Source organism: Scyliorhinus torazame, chromosome 15 (assembly GCF_047496885.1).
Source record: "Scyliorhinus torazame isolate Kashiwa2021f chromosome 15, sScyTor2.1, whole genome shotgun sequence".
In the NCBI taxonomy this organism is placed as follows: Eukaryota; Metazoa; Chordata; class Chondrichthyes; order Carcharhiniformes; family Scyliorhinidae; genus Scyliorhinus; species Scyliorhinus torazame.
In genome coordinates, this window is record NC_092721.1 from 8,271,563 (window position 1) to 8,289,755 (window position 18,193).

At 52.5% G+C, this 18,193-nt stretch overlaps 1 protein-coding gene across 1 annotated transcript in view; it reads left to right on the forward strand.

Annotated features, from left to right (window-relative positions):
- Window positions 1–13,385: 13,385 nt before the first annotated feature.
- fgf14 (fibroblast growth factor 14) overlaps window positions 13,386–18,193 on the forward strand; it is a 622,751-nt gene continuing 617,943 nt past the window's right edge. The window contains exon 1 of the mRNA XM_072476053.1: window positions 13,386–13,696. Within this exon, the coding sequence (XP_072332154.1) occupies window positions 13,606–13,696 (91 nt within the window). The 5' untranslated portion in view covers window positions 13,386–13,605. The remainder of the gene's footprint in view (window positions 13,697–18,193) is intronic.

Sequence of the window (18,193 nt, forward strand, 5' to 3'; positions counted from 1 at the left end):
GCCCTCCTCCAGTCCTCACATGCTCCCTATTGTTGTGTGCGCGCTTCTCCTGTGGGGGGGGGGGGGGGGGGGTGGTGGCAGGGGTAAAAGGCAACAGTGTTAGGCAGGTATATGAATGCACGCCATCGGTTGCGCGTGCATTGCAGAGGTTAAGGTTAGGGCTGGATTCACTTGGGGATATGGGGGATATGGGGGAGGGGGGATATGGGGGAGGGGGGGATATGGGGGAGGGGGGATATGGGGGAGGGGGGATATGGGGGAGGGGGGGATATGGGGAGGGGGGATATGGGGGATATGGGGGAGGGGGGATATGGGGATATGGGGGAGGGGGGATATGGGGGATATGGGGGAGGGGGGATATGGGGAGGGGGGATATGGGGGATATGGGGGAGGGGGATATGGGGGAGGGGGGATATGGGGGAGGGGGGATATGGGGGAGGGGGATATGGGGAGGGGGGGATATGGGGGAGGGGGGATATGGGGGAGGGGGGATATGAGGGAGGGGGGATATGGGGGATATGGGGGAGGGGGGGATATGGGGAGGGGGATATGGGGGATATGTAGGAGGGGGGGATATGGGGGAGGGGGGATATGGGGGAGGGGGGATATGGGGGATATGGGGGAGGGGGGATATGGGGGATATGGGGAGGGGGGGATATGGGGGATATGGGAGGCTCACCCTGCCTGCTCTGACGAGGTCGTTCACCTTCTTGTGGCACTGGGTGCCTGTCCGTGGTGTTAGGGCCACAGCGGTGACGGCCTCTGCCACCTCCCTCCACAGACGCCGGCTGTGGCGTGGGGCAACTCTGCGGCCGTGCCCGGGATACAGGGCGTCCCTCCTCTGCTCCACCGCGTCCAGGAGCGCCTCCACATCGCGTGACTCGAACCTCGGGGCTGAGCGACGGCCAGCCATCAAGTCGGGTGTTGCGGTCGGGGTGTTCCGGTCGAGTGGGGGGGAGCTGCGCGGCCTTATGAGCCGTCACGCCGTGCAGCGCGTATGACGCTGCACGGCGTGAACCACTGCGCAAGCGCGGATCCCGTTACGTCGCTGCTAGCCCATTTCGGGCCGCAGACTATCGGCCCATTTTTATGACGTGACGCAAGTGGGATTTGCGCCGTTTTTTTGCGCCGATCGGCGGAGTTTCCGCCGATAATGGAGAATTTCGCCCCTGTTTTCTCACCAGGACCAACACTTTGAAAAAATATCAGGAAGTTCTGCCCAGTAGTAATTATATCCCATGTCTGGGGTGCAAAGGTTTTACCTCCCCAAGCCTACACCATAGAGAGAGAAATTCCCGTTCTATAACCTGCACCCTCTCTATTATAAACAATCACAGATACCTGGAGCACAACACAAGCACCTTCTTTGGCATCTGATTTGGCTCAGGATGAGACATGTAATGATGTGTTGAAGCTCAGTTGTTGGCTAATAGTTGAAACAGATGATCATGGCATTGAAGCACAGTTTTCAAATTTAATTTGCATATAGGTGTGCTGGATTCTACAAGGCCCATATTCTCTGGCTATTCTTTGTGGACCCCTTGAAATCTTCTTGTCGACCCCTCGGGGGTTGTGGACGCTTAACCGATAACGCCTACCCTGATCAACTCTGCTTCTCAAATAGTTTTCATTTAATTATAAATAACATGACATCAGTTATTACATGAAAATGAGAATGCATGCATTGAAAAAAGGGACTGTAATATATTTATCTGATCTAATTACCAGCTGTCCTCTAATCTGTTTCACCTTAAGCCTACATTTGATCTTGTGAATGCAGTCATGAGGAGGATCTAAGAGTGAGAAAGCAAAAGATGAAGAAGAAATATTTTCACATTAAACCATAATATTGGTCCGAAGAGCACCATGAAAGTAAGGGTGATGCTGATAATCGCCTCTGGTATTTTTTTTTTAACAAATAATTTTTATTAAGGTTTTCATAAAATATCAATAACAAAATGAAAAAGGAACCCAACAGGGTTAAGTACAAAACACAGTCCAAAAACAACCCTCCATACCCCCCTCCCCCCTGTACATAAATAATAAATTAACATTGACACCCTGACTAAACACAACAGGTATATACACCCCCTCAGACCCCCCAGTGTAAATAACGAAAACAAAAATAAAGTAAAGTAAACCCCCCTCCCCCCAAGTTGCTGCTGCCATTGACCAATGTCTAGCGTTCTGCCAGGAAGTCTAAGAACGGTTGCCACCGCCTAAAGAACCCTTGGACCGACCCTCTCAAGGCGAATTTCACCCTCTCCAACTTAATAAACCCCGCCATATCGCTGATCCAGGATTCCACGCTTGGGGGCCTCACATCTTTCCACTGAAGGAGAATCCTTCGCCGGGCTACTAGGGACGCAAAGGCCAGAATTCCGGCCTCTTTTGCCTCCTGCACTCCCGGCTCCTCTGCCACCCCAAATATTGTGAGCCCCCAGCCCGGTTTGACCCTGGATCCTATCACTCTCGACACCGCCCTCGCTACGCCCTTCCAAAATTCCTTCAGCGCTGGGCACGCCCAGAACATATGGGTGTGATTTGCTGGGCTCCCTGAGCACCTAACACACCTGTCCTCACCCCCAAAAAACCGGCTCATCCTTGTCCCGGTCATGTGTGCCCTGTGCAGCACCTTAAACTGTATGAGGCTGAGCCTCGCACACGATGAGGAAGAGTTCACCCTCCCCAGGGCATCTGCCCAGGTCCCTTCCTCAATTTCCTCTCCCAACTCCTCCTCCCACTTGCCCTTCACCTCCACCACCGAGGCCTCCTCCTCCTCCTGCATCACCTGGTAAGTTTCCGAGATCTTCCCCACTCCTCCCCCCCCCCCCCCCCCCCCCCGGAGAGCACCCTGTCCTGTACTGTGTGTGGCCGTAGTCGTGGGAATTCCACCACCTGCCGTCTGGCGAATGCCCTTACCTGTAAGTACCTGAAGGTGTTCCCCGGGGGGAGCCCGTACTTCTCCTCCAGCTCACCCAAGCTCGCGAACTTCCCGTCCACAAACAGGTCCCCCAATCTTCGAATCCCTGCCCTGTGCCACCCGGAAAACCCTCCATCTGTTTTCCCTGGAACAAACCGCTGGTTCCCCCGTATTGGGGTCCACACCGAGGCCCCAGCTTCACCCCTGTGCCACCTCCACTGCCCCCAGATTTTGAAGGCAGCCACCACCACCGGTCTCATGGTATACCTCATTGGAGGTAACGGCAGCGGCGCCGCTGCTAGCGCCCCCAAACTCGTACCCACACAAGATGCCATCTCCAACCTCTTCCATGCAGCCCCCTCTCCCTCCATCACCCACTTACGCACCATCGTCGCATTAGAGGCCCAGTAGTACCCACAGAGGTTGGGAAGCGCCAGCCCCCCCTATCTCTACTCCGCTCCAGGAACCACCTTCTCACCCGCGAAGTCCCTCGCGCCCACACAAACCCCATTATACTCCTGTTGACCCGCCTAAAAAGGCCTTCGGGATAAACATGGGGAGGCACTGGAACAGGAACAGAAACTTGGGAGCACCGTCATTTTGACTGACTGCACCCTACCCGCCAGGGACAGCGGCAACGCGTCCCACCTCTTGAACTCCTCCTCCATTTGCTCCACCAACCTTGTGAAATTAAGCTTATGCAGGGCCCCCCAGCTCCTGGCCACCTGGACCCCCAAATACCTGAAGCTCCTCTCCGCCCTTTTTAGTGGGAGCTCGTTAATCCCCCTCTCCTGGTCCCCTGGGTGAACTACGAACAGCTCGCTCTTCCCCATGTTGAGCTTGTACCCCGAGAAACCCCCGAATTCCCTAAGGATCCTCATTACCTCTGGCATTCCCCCCACCGGGTCCGCCACATATAGCAGCAAGTCGTCCGCATAGAGTGACACCGTATGCTCCTCCCCACCCCGCACCAACCCCCTCCAGTTCCTCGACTCCATCAGTGCCATAGCCAGGGGTTCAATCACCAGTGCAAAGAGCAGGGGGACAGGGGACACCCCTGCCTCGTCCCCTGGTGCAACCGAAAGTACTCGGACCTCCTCCTGTTTGTGGCCACACTTGCCAACGGGACCTCATACAACAGCCTAACCCACCTGACAAACCCCTCCCCAAACCCGAACCTCTTCAGCACCTCCCACAGGTTCTCCCACTCTACCCTATCGAAGGCTTTCTCAGCGTCCATCGCCACCACTATCTCCGCCTCCCCCTCCCTCGCCGGCATCATGATAACGTTTAAAAGCCTCCCCTTCACAAACCCCGTCTGGTCTTCGTGGATGATCTGCGGCACACAATCCTCAATCCTCGTGGCTAAGACCTTCGCCAGCACCTTGGCATCTACGTTTAGCAACGGAATCGGCCTGTAAGACCCACACTGCAGGGGATCCTTGTCCCGCTTCAGGATCAAGGAGATCAGTGCCCGGGACATCGTCGGGGGCAAAGCCCCCCCCTCCCTTGCCTCATTGAAGGTCCTAACTAGCAACGGGCCCAACAGGTCCATATATTTTTTTATAGAATTCGACCGGGAAACCATCCGGCCCCGGTGCCTTCCCCGCCTGCATGCTTCCTAGCCCTTTGATCAGCTCCTCCAGCCCAATCGGGGCCTCCAATCCCACCACCAGTTCCTCCTCCACCTTCGGAAACCTCAATTGGTCCAGGAAGCGGCCCATCCCTCCCTCCTCCAGTGGGGGCTCGGACCGGTACAATTCCTCATAGAAGTCCCTGAAGACCCCATTGATGCCAACCCCACTCCACACCACACTCCCTCCCCTGTCCTTAAGTCCCCCGATCTCCCTAGCTGCGTCCCGCTTCCGAAGCTGATGCGCCAGCATCCGGCTTGCCTTTTCCCCCATACTCCTGGGCCTTCCTCCACTGCACCTCCGCCTTCTTGGTGGTCACCAGGTCGAACCCGGCCTGGAGGCTGCATCTCTTCCGCAACAATCCTTCCTCGGGCACCTCCGCATACCTCCTGTGTACCCTCACCATCTCTCCCACCAGCCTCTCCCTCTCCCCCCGCTCCCTCCTCTCCTTGTGGGCTCTAATGGAGATCAGCTCTCCCCAAACCACTGCCTTCAGCGCCTCCCATACCATCCCCACTCGGACCTCCCCGTTATCGTTGGCCTCCAGATACCTCTCTATACTTTCTCGGACCCGCTCGCTCACCTCCTCGTCCGCCAACAGCCCCACCTCCAAGCGCCACAACGCGCTTGTCCCTCTCCTCCCCCAGCTCTAAGTCCACCCAATGCGGGGCGTGATCCGAAATGGCTATCGCCGAGTACTCGGTATCCTCTACTCTCGCTATCAGCGCCCTGCTCAAAATATAAAAGTCAATTCGGGAATAAGCCTTATGGACATGTGAGAAGAATGAAAATTCCCTAGCCCCCGGCCTTGCAAATCTCCAAGGATCCACCCCTCCCATCTGGTCCATAAACCCCCTCAGCACTCTAGCCGCCGCCGGCTTCCTACCCGTCCTAGACCTGGATTGATCCAGTGCCGGATCCAGCACCGTGTTAAAGACTCCCCCCATTATCACGCCCCCCACTTCCAAGTCTGGGATCCGACCCAACAGGCGCCGCATAAAACCCGCATCATCCCAATTCGGGGAGTACACATTGACCAGTGCCACCCTCTCTCCCTGCAGCTTACCACTAACCATTATGTACCTACCGCCATTATCTGCCACAATGCTCGACACCTCGAATTACACCTTCTTTCCCACCAAGATCGCCACCCCTCGATTTTTGGCATCCAGCCCCGAATGAAACACCTGACCTACCCACTCTTTCCTCAATCTTACCTGGTCTGCCACCTTCAGGTGTGTCTCCTGGAGCATGACCACATCCGCCTTCAGCCCCTTCAGGTGCGCGAACACGTGGGCCCGCTTGACCGGCCTGTTCAGTCCCCTTACATTCCAGGTTATCAGCCGGATCAGGGGGCTACCCTCCCCCCTCCCCCGCCAACTAGCCATTACCCCTCCTCGGCCAGCAACGCGCCCGCACCCCACGCCCGGCCCGCTCCCCATGGCGGCATACCCCCGTCTCGACCCCACCCCCACTCGCTCCAGCTCCTGCTTGACCAAAGCAGCAGCAACTCGATTCCCCCCTACCCCCCCCCCCCCCCACCCCCGGCTAGCACCCGTCCTAGCTGTTTTACTCCCCCCCATTCCACTTCCGCAAGTCAGCTGCCTCCTGCTGACCCCGGCCACTCCCGCCTCTCCTTCGACTCCTCCCATTGTGTGGCACACCCTCCTCTTCCGTTCCCCATCCACAGGCGCTCCCCCCTCCCCCTTCCATCCTAAGCACGGGAAACCAGCCCTGCTTCCCGGCCCCACCCCTCCAGTCTTCTGTGCGGGAAAAAGCCCGCGCTTTCCACCTACCCAGCCCCGCCACCTCTGACGCAGCTCCTTTTACAGGCCCAGTCTCCTCACCCCTGACTCGGGCCTCCCCCTCCCCCGTGGGGCCCCCATCTCACCGCTGGCCATCCACCCTTGTTCCCTTTGTTTACCCCTCTCCAAGAGCCCCCCCCGACCAACCCAACCAAAATAGTGCCCAACCCGCCCCAACCACCCTCACTGACCAGGAAGAGAAAAACACAAAAGGAGAAAAAGAAACCAAGATCAAAGGACCCCCCCCCCCCCCAAAAGTAACATATCAACCGCAATCCCCAAACGCCCATCCCGACCCTCAATCTGTGTCCAACTTCTCGGCCTGAACAAAGGCCCACACCTCCTCCGGAGACTCAAAATAATGGTGCCGGTCCTTGTAGGTAACCCACAGTCGCGCCGGCTGCAACATGTCAAACTTCACCCCCTTCCTGTGCAGCACCGCCTTCGCTCGATTGTACCCGGCCCTCCTCTTCGCCACCTCCGCATTCCAGTCCTGATATATCCGAACCTCCGCGTTCTCCCACCTGCTGCTCCTCTCCTTCTTGGTCCACCTGAGCACACACTCCCGATCGACGAACCGATGGAACCTCACCAGCACCGCCCATGGAGGCCCGTTAGCCTTGGGCCTCCTCGCCAACACTCTGGGCCCCTGGAAGGACCCCGCTCCCATCAGCGAGTTCAACATGATGACCGCATAGGCCCCCACGTCCGGCCCCTCCAGCCCCTCCGGGAGGCCCAGAATCCGCAGATTCTTCCCCCTCGACCGATTCTCCATCTCCTCGAACCACTCCTGCCATTTCTTGTGGAGCGCCTCGTGCCACCTTTACCGCCAGGCCTAAGATCTCGCCCTCGTTGTCGGAGATCTTTTGTCGGGCCTCGCGGATCGCCACCCCCTGGGCCGTCTGTGTCTCCAGCAGCTTATCGATGGAAGCCTTCATCGGCTCAAGCAGGTCCGCTTTAATCTCCCTGAAGCAGCGCTGGGTACCCTCCTGTTGCTCCTGCGCCCACTGCATCCATGCTGCCTGGTCTCCGCCCGCCGCCATTTTGTTCTTCTTCCCTCGCACCTTCTTCGGGTCCACCACCACCTTTTTAGTCGCCCCGCTCCTGGTAAAAGCCAGATACTATCGGGGAATTGTTGTAATCTCCTTCCCACACCGGGAAACGTTGAAAAAATGCCGTTGGGGGCCCTGAAAAGAGCCCAAAGGTCTGTTTTTTGCGGGAGCTGCCGAATGTGCGACTTAGCTCTGCATAGCCGCAACCGGAAGTCCATCGCCTCTGGTACTTATGTGTAAATGCCACAGCAACTGCAGACAAGGAGTGGATACACAATTCATATGCAAATTGAGAAGTTCCTTTCCAAGATGCACGGCTGTGCCATTAATTTTGCTAAAATTGCATCTGGTTGTCTTGCTCACCGATGTGCAATCCTGTACTTGTGGCAGATACGAACTAAAGTTGCTACACAAAATCAAGTCAAGTAATTTTAATCCAAATCTATTTAATTGGCGTGATAAGTGTTAATTACTGAAAATCAACCTCTGGGCCTAAAAACTAACTTCTATAAGTGTAGTGACACATTCCTTAAGGTGTCAATTGTTGAAGATTTAAAGAAATATACTTTTCAGAGTCCACAGTTCTCTGATGGTTCTCAATCATGCCTCTCCATACATCTCTCTGTCCAACAGGTTTTCCACACTGCCATGGTATAACAAAGGAGAAAGCAGATGCAAACTCCAGCCATTACGGGCACTGAATCCGCATCATTGGTGCTCTTCAGCTTCATGAGGGCAGCACAGTGCCACTGTGGTTAGCAGAGTAGCTTCACAGCTCCAGGGTCCCAGGTTTGATTCCCGGCTTGGGTCACTGTCTGTGCGGAGTCTGCATGTTCTCCCCATGTCTGCGTGGGTTTCCTCCGGGTGCTCCGGTTTCCTCCCACAGTCCCAAAATGTGCAGGTTAGGTGGATTGGCCATGATCAATTGCCCTTAGTGTCCAAAAGGGTTTGGTGGTGTTACTGGGTTACAGGGATAGGGCGGAGGTATGGGCTTAAGTGGGGTACTCTTTCAAGGGCTGGTGCAGACTCGATGGACCAAATGGCCTCCTTCTGCACTGTAAATTCTATGACCTAACCATCTGAGCTAATCAGTCGTGCTAATCTTTCTTTCCCTTCCTTTATTTACCTTTCTATACCTGATTTAACATTGAATTTGATATTCTAACTTACATTTTCTGCTTCAGCCTCTAAGTAAGCCAGTAGCAATTCTTCAACCTGATTGTTTTCCGGGATACACAGTTGCTTGCCTTGTTCACACAAGACGCTGGTGTTCTGTAGAGGCAGCTGCACCAATTCAATCTCCCATTTGCATGAACAATAGCTCCTGAAGATTAAACTGGTCCGGCTAAATCCAACTAACAGCGGTTGCTGTTCATTTCATGGTTACAGGCCATTAGCTGAAACCAACAAATTTAGTTTTAATGTCAGGAAATATTTCACAAATAGAAACAGGAAGGGTGTTCTGTTCCGTTGGGGATGCCACACTTTAGGAAGAATGTCATGGTGAGGGTGCAGATATTTATTAGAACGGTACCAGGGTTGAGGGATTAAAATGGGAATCATATAAATCATAGATTCCCTACATTCGGCCCTTCGAGTCTGCACCGACCCTCCGAAAGAGTGCCCTACCTAGGCCCAATCCCCCGTCGTATCCCATAACCACACCTAACCTTTGGACAGTAAGGGCCAATTTAGCATTGCCAATCCACTTAAGCTGCACATCTTTGGACTGTGGGAGGAAACTGGAGCACCCGGAGGAAACCCACGCACACACGGAGAGCAAGCGTAAACTCCACATAGACAGTCACCCAAGGTCAGAATTGAGTCTGGGTCCCTGGTGCTGTGAGGCAGCAGTGCCTGTGCTACCTTGCCGCTTTTGTGAAGTCTTATGCTTACAGCTGAGATTTAAAGAGCGATTTAATAGGTGTTCAAAATTACGATGATATTCGATAGAGTAGATCAGGAGAAATTGTTTCTGCTGGCGGTCGTCAGTAATCAGAGGGCACAGATTTAATGTCATTGCCAAATGAGGCAGAGAGCAGCCGGGGAGATTTGTTGATGTGGAGTTGATGTGTTCTGGAATGCACTGCCTGAAAGCAGATTGAGGACAGTAACCGGTAAAGGGAAATTAGTTAGAAGCTCCAGGTGTACTTCCTTTCAGGGCTGTTTGGAGAGAGATGAATTGGATAGCTCTTTCAAAGAGCAAAGGTAGGCATGGTGGGTCAAATGGCCAGTTTCTTCAGCTTTGTTAGATCCAGTGATTCAAGTGGACTTTCCATGGGGCAGTAATGGGATCACTAAAAACATGAAGATCTGGTCCAGGATGGAAGTAAATGACATTTCTGCTCTAGGTTTGAGGGTTTTGTCTCTTGTGACAAATGGACGATTTTAGGAATATTGACTTCTAAATATTGGAACAATTTAAGGGTGAAAAGTCTAGGGTTGTAGTGTGTTGGACTGCAAGGGAGGATTATGTCATTGATGGATTGAGCTAATGAATGCAGAGAGTCAGTGTTTTTTGGAAGAAGGTTTTGGGAGAGAGAAGACGTGAATTCTGATTTGTCTGACACCAAACCCAAAATTCTCTCACAGTAGGCTAGTTATAAAAAAGTAATAATCTTTAAAGCAGAGCAGTCTGGTCTGGGGACATGGAAGAAGCTGAAACACCCCAGGTGAACCAGCTTTTTGAAGACATTCAGCCAGAGTCTGAATGGGTTCTAATGGAAATCGAAAGCTATGAAGCAAGTATTACAGCTATGAAGCAAGTATTACTCTATGGCATGCTGATTTTTAATATAGATTCAGAGCTGTATGTTTATTTTCTTGTTGTTTATTGGGGAATTGGGTAGTAGTGGTGAAGGGGTAATTGTAAGCTGTTCTTTTTGGGTGTGAAATTCAAAAGTTTAAAATTGAGTTCATAATAAAGCTTTGTTTTAAAAATACCCAAACCCTATTCCGCCGTGCAATCACTCCTGGAGTGAATCATTCTTTCCGCACAGTTTCACAAATAAACTAAAATTTGAGTTTGGGTCCACTGTCCCAGCCACTGTTGCCTGGTCTGAGGTCGTATTACTCTTTGTACGTAACGTTTGGTTTATTTGATGGTGTTGGAGGAATGTTAAACTGTTCTCATCTCTCCCGTCTTTTGATGTCTTCACAGGAAATACACAGGAGAGCAGCTAATCAGAACAAAAGCAAATTACTGCGGATGCTGGAGTCTGAAACAAAAAACAGAAAATGCTGGAAAATCTCAGTAGGTCTGACAGCCTCTGTGGAGAAAGAAAGAGAGTTAATGTTTGGCGTCTGGGTGACTCTTTGCCGAAACGAGCTCATCCGAATCCTGGCTTTCACTTCACTGTGTAGGAATGTGATTGAGGATTGGGGGCAGAGACCCACCCAGGCAGGGACACTCGCCACAACATGCAGCATTAGTGTGTAAGCCAGGTCTGCTGCATTTTGTAGAACGCACAATGGGAGACATGCACTGATCCGGATTGGACACGTTTTTTGGTGGAGTTTAATCTCAAACCTTGGAGGAAAACAGTGGGTTTATTTCGAGGCTGAAGGCGCCTTTCAGTATGCCATACAGCGTCCAAACCTCTCCATCCAACCAAACGCCTGGATTCATCCAGGCACAAAGGCAGCGAGCGCCGGGCTCCTCAGCAATAATCTGGGTTGAGTTGGAGTCTGCCTCTGAGTGAGGCAACCTGATTTTACTGAGCTCCCCACTCACCAACCCCGGCTGTACACACTGTGGGTGCGGATTGGAGTGGACCCTCAGGGCGGGGGTTTTGTTGGGTGGGAGGGTGCGGATGGTGAAAGATGCTCCAGGTGATTGGGCAGGACTGAGTGTGGCCAGGATTTCCCATGTTGTTGCTCCGCAAGCCTGATTGAGAATTGCAGATTCACTGCTGACCGGGAAAGACCACTGTGAGAAACAGCAAATCCCGCACACACACACACACACACACACACACGCCAAATACAAAAGCGAAGGGGAAACAGCAACTGTCTGGGACTTATATCTGGAGGTGCTGGAGGGAGGAACCAGGAGGATAGAACCTGCCGTGTATCTGACCGTGTCTCTCTGTCTCTGGCAGTCTGTCTCTGGCAGTCCGTCTCACTGGCTGTGTCTCTCTGGCTGTGTGTCTGGTTGTGTGTCTCTGGCTGTGTCTATCTGTCTCAGTCTCCCTGGCTCTCCCTCTCTCGCTGTATCTCTCTCTCTCCGGCTGTGTCTCTCTGTCTTGGGCTGTGTGTCTGGCTGTGTCTTTCTCGTTATGTCTCTCTGGCAGTGTCTCTCTCTGGCTGTCTCTCTCTCTCTGACTGTCTCTCTCTCTGGCTGTCTCTCTCTCTGACTGTCTCTCTCTGACTCTCTCTCTGGCTGTCTTTCTCTCTGACTGTCTCTCTCTGGCTGTCTCTCTCTCCGGCTGTCTCTCTCTCTGACTGTCTCTCTCTCTGGCTGTCTCTCTCTCTGACTGTCTCTCTCTGTCTCTCTCTGACTGTCTCTCTCTGGCTGTCTCTCTCTCTGACTGTCTTTCTCTGACTGTCTCTCTCTGACTGTCTTTCTCTGGCTGTCTCTCTCTCTGACTGTCTCTCTCTGACTGTCTCTCTCTGACTGTCTTTCTCTGGCTGTCTCTCTCTCTGACTGTCTCTCTCTCTGACTGTCTCTCTCTCTGACTGTCTCTCTCTGTCTCTCTCTGACTGTCTCTCTCTGGCTGTCTCTCTCTCTGACTGTCTTTCTCTGGCTGTCTTTCTCTCTGGCTGTCTCTCTCTCTGACTGTCTCTCTCCGACTGTCTCTCTCTGGTAGTGTCTCTGGCTGTCTCTCTGGCACTGTCTCTGGCAGTGTCTCTCTCTTACTGTCTCTCTCTTACTGTCTCTCTCTGACTGTCTCTCTCTCTGACTGTCTCTCTCTCTGACGGTCTCTCTCTGGCTGTCAATCTCTCTGGCTGTCTCTCTCTCTGACTGTCTCTCTCTGACTGTCTCTCTCTCTCTGACTGTCTCTCTCTCTGACTGTCTCTCTCTCTGACTGTCTCTCTCTGGCTGTCAATCTCTCTGGCTGTCTCTCTCTCTGACTGCCTCTCTCTGACTGTCTCTCTCTCTGGCTGTCTCTCTCTCTCTGACTGTCTTTCTCTGGCTGTCTCTCTCTCTGTGACTGTCTCTCTCTGACTCTCTCTCTGGCTGTCTCTCTCTGACTGTCTCTCTCTCTCTGGCTGCCTCTCTCTCTGGCTGCCTCTCTGACTGTCTCTCTCTGGCTGTCTTTCTCTCTGGCTGTCTCTCTCTCTCTGACTGTCTCTCTCTGGCTGTCAATCTCTCTGGCTGTCTCTCTCTCTGACTGTCTCTCTCTGACTGTCTCTCTCTCTGGCTGTCTCTCTCTCTCTGACTGTCTTTCTCTGGCTGTCTCTCTCTCTGTGACTGTCTCTCTCTGACTCTCTCTCTGGCTGTCTCTCTCTGACTGTCTCTCTCTGGCTGCCTCTCTCTCTGGCTGCCTCTCTGACTGTCTCTCTCTGGCTGTCTTTCTCTCTGGCTGTCTGTCTCTCTGACTGTCTGTCTCTCTGACTGTCTCTCTCTGACTCTCTCTCTGGCTGTCTCTCTCTGACTGTCTCTCTCTGACTGTCTCTCTCTCTCTGGCTGTCTCTCTCTGACTGTCTCTCTCTGACTGTCTCTCTCTCTCTGGCTGCCTCTCTGACTGTCTCTCTCTGGCTGTCTCTCTCTCTCTCTTGCTGTCTCTGTCTCTGACTGTCTCTCTCTGGCAGTGTCTCAGTACACCCGCCCCATCCTCCTGCTCACTCTGTACAAATGCTGCCCAATGTTTCTTTCCCTGGCGCTGATCTATCTCTTGTTGTTTCCAGATTATTATTTTTTTTTGGGGGGGGGGGGGTCCTTGTTCACCGATTTCCTCTCTCCCAAGACACCTTGCGCTAGAGCAGAAAGAGCGGCTCCTGGTGTCCGCACCCTCCCTCCCCCGCAGACACTACCCCCAATGTTGCTGCCGCCACCATCAATCGCCTTGACTGAGGAGTGAGAGGTACCATCACGTGAGGCAGGGGGGGGGGGGGGGTCCGAATCTCATTCTCCATGCCAAATTGGGTGCCGCCAGTGAGCAGGAGGGTCGGAGCTGAGTGCATTATGCCAGCCGGAGAATCTGCATTTCAGGCTGTGTAAACTGCTGGACTGCCCTCCGCCCAAATCAATGTGGATTCTTTGGAATATCTTCAGCAAAGGAACGCATATGCTGCAGTGTCTTTGTGGAAAGAGTTTTAAGAGAAACAAGAGTCCAGTTGGTAAGCGCTGCCCCTCCAGATGGGCAAATTCTTCTTTAGATGTATCTACCTGTCTGCCCCCCCCCCCCAGTCTGTTTTCAGGGTGGGGGTGGCAGTGTTTCTCAGCTTGTTGCCCCGATGGAGCTGCTGCTAGCGGCTGCTGATTCTGACGTTAACACTGCAGTGTAGTAGATCATTAGCCTTCCTCTGGCACCCTGACACTTCCCAATCAAACCTGCAGCAGCTTCCTCGCTGCCCCCCTTGGCTGGAGGGGCTTATTCCCTGGCAGGCGGGGTGTGTTTTAAACACAGCACCCCCCCCCCCCCCCTCCTGCAAATGTCGCTTCACCTCCCCGGGCAGCGCGCTGGAAAGTTACGGGAGGTACCTTCCCTCTGCCAGCTGCACATTGGACAGGAGGGGGGGGGGGGGGGGGGGTTCTGGGCGCACCTGTCCCTGTCACAGCCCCTCGGGGAGCTGCACTGAGACAGTGTGCAGTGCCCCCCCACCCCCCCCCCCCCCCGTTAGCTGTGGACAAACTGAGACGAGGGGAGGGGGGTGATTCACTTGAACATTTCAGCATGCAGATTTGGAAACATGTTTTGCCCTGGCGTGTGTGTCGATCAAAGCGACGCGTCCTGTTCGATGGCAGTAAAGTTTGAGTAACTCTTCCAGACATTATTTATTTGTGTGTGTGTGTGCGTAGGGGGGGGGGGGGGGATGGGGGTGAGGGGGCACATCCTGTGATAACTCGAATTTTAATCTCCAGATTTCGTTACATTGAATGGTGAAGTTGTCCTCAGTTCCTCCCTCCCCCCGGTGTTTCTGACCCTCTCCCTCACTACCTGTGGGGGTGTGGGGGCAGATGAATAATATGACAGACTGGGAATAGAATGAGTAGAAAGGGCTGCTTTCCGATTCTGGGGTTAATGGCACTGTGTGTGTGTGTGTGTGTGTTAATCGATGCCAGCCTGGCTGGAGTGTGGTGCTCAGCTGGGGCATGTTGGCGATGGGAGAATGAATGATCCTTTCCAACATCCAGAAAACTTTTGGGGACCACAACTCATTTCTTCGAACTGTCACCACACAGCAGAAATGGAGCGGTGCCTGTGCTGTCTCTCAGCTGTTTCAACGTTTAGGGACTTTGATTCTGTTAGCTCCCAGTCTGAGTGTGGCCCCGACATAATCTGCACATCAAGAATTGTGGAGTTTGAGGTTATTCCCGGCAATCTCAGCTCTGCCCTGTTTATGGAGCCACAGTCTCCCCAAACCTTTCCTGCCATTAAATGTGACTCACGGCAGGATATGTGTGTGTTTGGCATTTATACCCCGCGAGCCCCCAACACCATTCATTCATTATTCAAACTTCATTAGCTTGTGTAAACGAGGAGGAGGCTGTTTCTGCGGCAGTTGCAGAGAAGGGGAAGGAGAGAGCGGACTTGGGGAAGTGTCTGTGAATTGTCTGCTGCGGGTCAGAGGACATTGCATTTCATCCTTTGCATTTCCCATCCCCTAAGAAGCACATTTGACGTAACCCGCCTGGCAGTTTATTCTAGACGTGTTTTAGTCACGGATTTCCTGATTTACATTTCAGCCTTATTGCAGCTCGGTCTGGATCTGCATTCGGGGTTTGGTTAATCGCAGGCCCTTCATCCCAGTCAATTGTTTGTTTAAACGCAGATGCATTGTGCGGGTGTTGGTAACAATGAAAATCTTTCCCCTTTTGTGTCTGGGACTGGATGTGATTTCTGTCTCTTTCTGCAGGGGCTGTGTGTGAGAGCCCCTCTACACCAGGGGCACATTCAGCATTCGCTTGTCCATTCCATCTTGAAGTTTGCAGGACATAGGGTTCAGTCCCCCCCCCCCCCCCCCCGCGCTTCCTGCAAGACGTTGCAAACGATGAGAAGTCCAAACGAATGTATAAATCATCCCAGGCGCCCGCTTTCCCAGCCCAGCGATTGCTGGCCTAATGCTGCCTGCATGCCATTGATTTGCCTGGCTGCCTGCAAACTGCTCGCTGCCCACCCAGGGAATGCACACCAAGCTAACCCACACCCCAATCGGCACCTTCACCCAGGAATGTGGGGCAAACAAGCTAATGCGTCCCATGTATGGAGCCCACACAGCCCCCATCCAGATAGGTACAGATGTGTGCGGGTGCATTGGACAGATGTGCCCCCCCCCCCCCCCCAAGACAGACATGTGGACACGGATCAGGGATTTGACAATCTGACAAATAGAATTGTATATCTGTCGTTATATATAAAAGCTACGTGACGCAGGCCGCTGTTTGCATCCACGGTATTATTGTAGTCGCTTTTTGGAAATGGTGTGAATGGAAGTGTGTGTGTGTGTGTCTATCTGCCCTGTGCATGTGTGCACAGAGCGGGTCAGGTAGTCCCTGCTCCTTTACCGTGTAATGCAGTATAGTAAATACAGTCAGTGCCGCATGCTGGAGTGTTTTCATTTGCTGCTGTGTGTGGTGGCAGAGCGTTGCCTTGCCCAGCCCCCCCCCCCCCCCCCCCCGCACACTCGCTGCTTACTTCCAAACCGCACTACCTGCGACAATAGCTTCATGTTGTCAAACAACACAGAGCCGTGCAGGCGCCGAGATAGCACGGGGGGGGGGGGGAGGCGAATTTCTCCATCTGAATCCAGCAAACCGGCTGCTTTGTGCAAAGAGTCAAATCTCAGAGAGAAAATACCCCCCCGGGGGGGGGGGGGGGGGGGGGCAAAGCATTTACGCACTGAGCAATCTATCCAGCCAGTTAGTTATTCCATGTTGGCGCAATGTTGGAAATTGTAGACCATGAGCAACCTGGCTATAGAAATGGCAGACGAGAAATTGGACGATGCCTTATTCTCTGTTCCCCAGACAAGTGTTGAAGTGTTTACCCTATCTCATATTAGTTTGTGTACATAAACGATTCTTAGGAATATTAGCATGAAGGTACCTCACTCTCGGTATTCTGTCAGGTGAAGTGCATCGCAGACAGAGACTGTTAATTCCCCCCCCCCCTCCACACACAAAAAAAATGACCCAATAACAAGTTAGAGAGTTTTGTGTTTCTGCTCAGAATGATCATTTCCTATTACTTGGCCAGATGTTCTAATTTCTACTGAAATTTCATGTAATACATCCGGATGATTATTTTGTCATTGTCCAGTGGTCAATTGTGATGGTGAAAATGAAATTATTTTGAATCACAACAGATCCAATTAGTCTCCAGCAGTGACATTACTGTGCTCTCATTAGAATGTAATCTTTAGAACCCTTCACCTTAAAACTCCTTCTGAAATAAGTCCAACTCTTCCGGGATGATTGTTTCATTAGTATAATTGAACCGATTTTCCAAGGCCTGAGTCCAGGATAACAATAAATATGGGGTATTGACCCATTTTAACCTCTGTGAGATAGCTACGTCACGGTGCCATGTATTGGACTGCCAACTGGCAGTGTTACGGCATCAGACATTAATGATGAAAAATGTTGTGAAAGAATTGGAAGTGTAGTTTACAGGCCAGACAGCCAATTAATAGACAGACTAATCTTTGTTTCATACTATGAGGGTGAAAGTGAACTTCCTTCTCATCTTGCACCTTAAAACTATCTGATTAACTCCTAAACACATGTTGAGCCTGGCGGCTTTACAGGTGTCTCTGGCACCTGCCTAAACTGGCCAGTCACATACATAAACGGCGGGGGGGGGGGGGGGGGGGGGGGGGGCAATATGTGTTTCAGGACTCCATTGTCAAGTTTACTGGAGCAGGAGCAGGTGCGAAGCCAGCTTGATTCAGGAATCCCCAGCAGTCAATGAAGGTAAACAGCAGCTGAAAACAGCACAGGATGGAGAAGGGCTGGTGATGCTGTTGGCCTTTCTGTGATTATCGCTACCCTCCCAAACTCCTTCTTGTTATCAACGCCCCCTCCCCCCCACTCCCCGCACGCTAACTGTGAGGCAAACATTCTGAAATACATCCATTTGACATGAATAGGTTACTCTGGAAGTACGAGTAATTCACATGTTGTACACTATTGCAATGGAGAGGGAGAGGGCCATACGGCAGGGCAAGGTTTATAATTGGGGGAGGGTTAATTATGATGCGATTAGGCAAGAATTAGGGAGCGTAAGATGGGAACAGAAACTGTCAGGGAAAGGCACAAATGAAAAGTGGAGCTTGTTTAAGGAACAAATATTGCGTGTCCTTGATAGGTATGTCCCTGTCACGCAGGGGGGAAATGGCTGTGTGAGGGAACCATGGTTCACAAAAGAGGTTGAATGTCCTGTCAAGAGGAAAAAGGAAGCGTATGTAAGGATGAGAAAACAAGGTTCAGTTGGGGCGCTTGAGGGTTACAAGGTAGCAAGGAATGAGCTAAAAAAAAAGGGCTTAAGAGAGCTAGGAGGGGGCATTAGAAGTCGTTGGCGGGTCTGATCAAGGAAAGCCCAAGGCTTTTTACTCTTATGTGAGAAATAAAAGAATGACCAGGGTGAGGGTAGGGCCGGTCAAGGACAGTAGTAG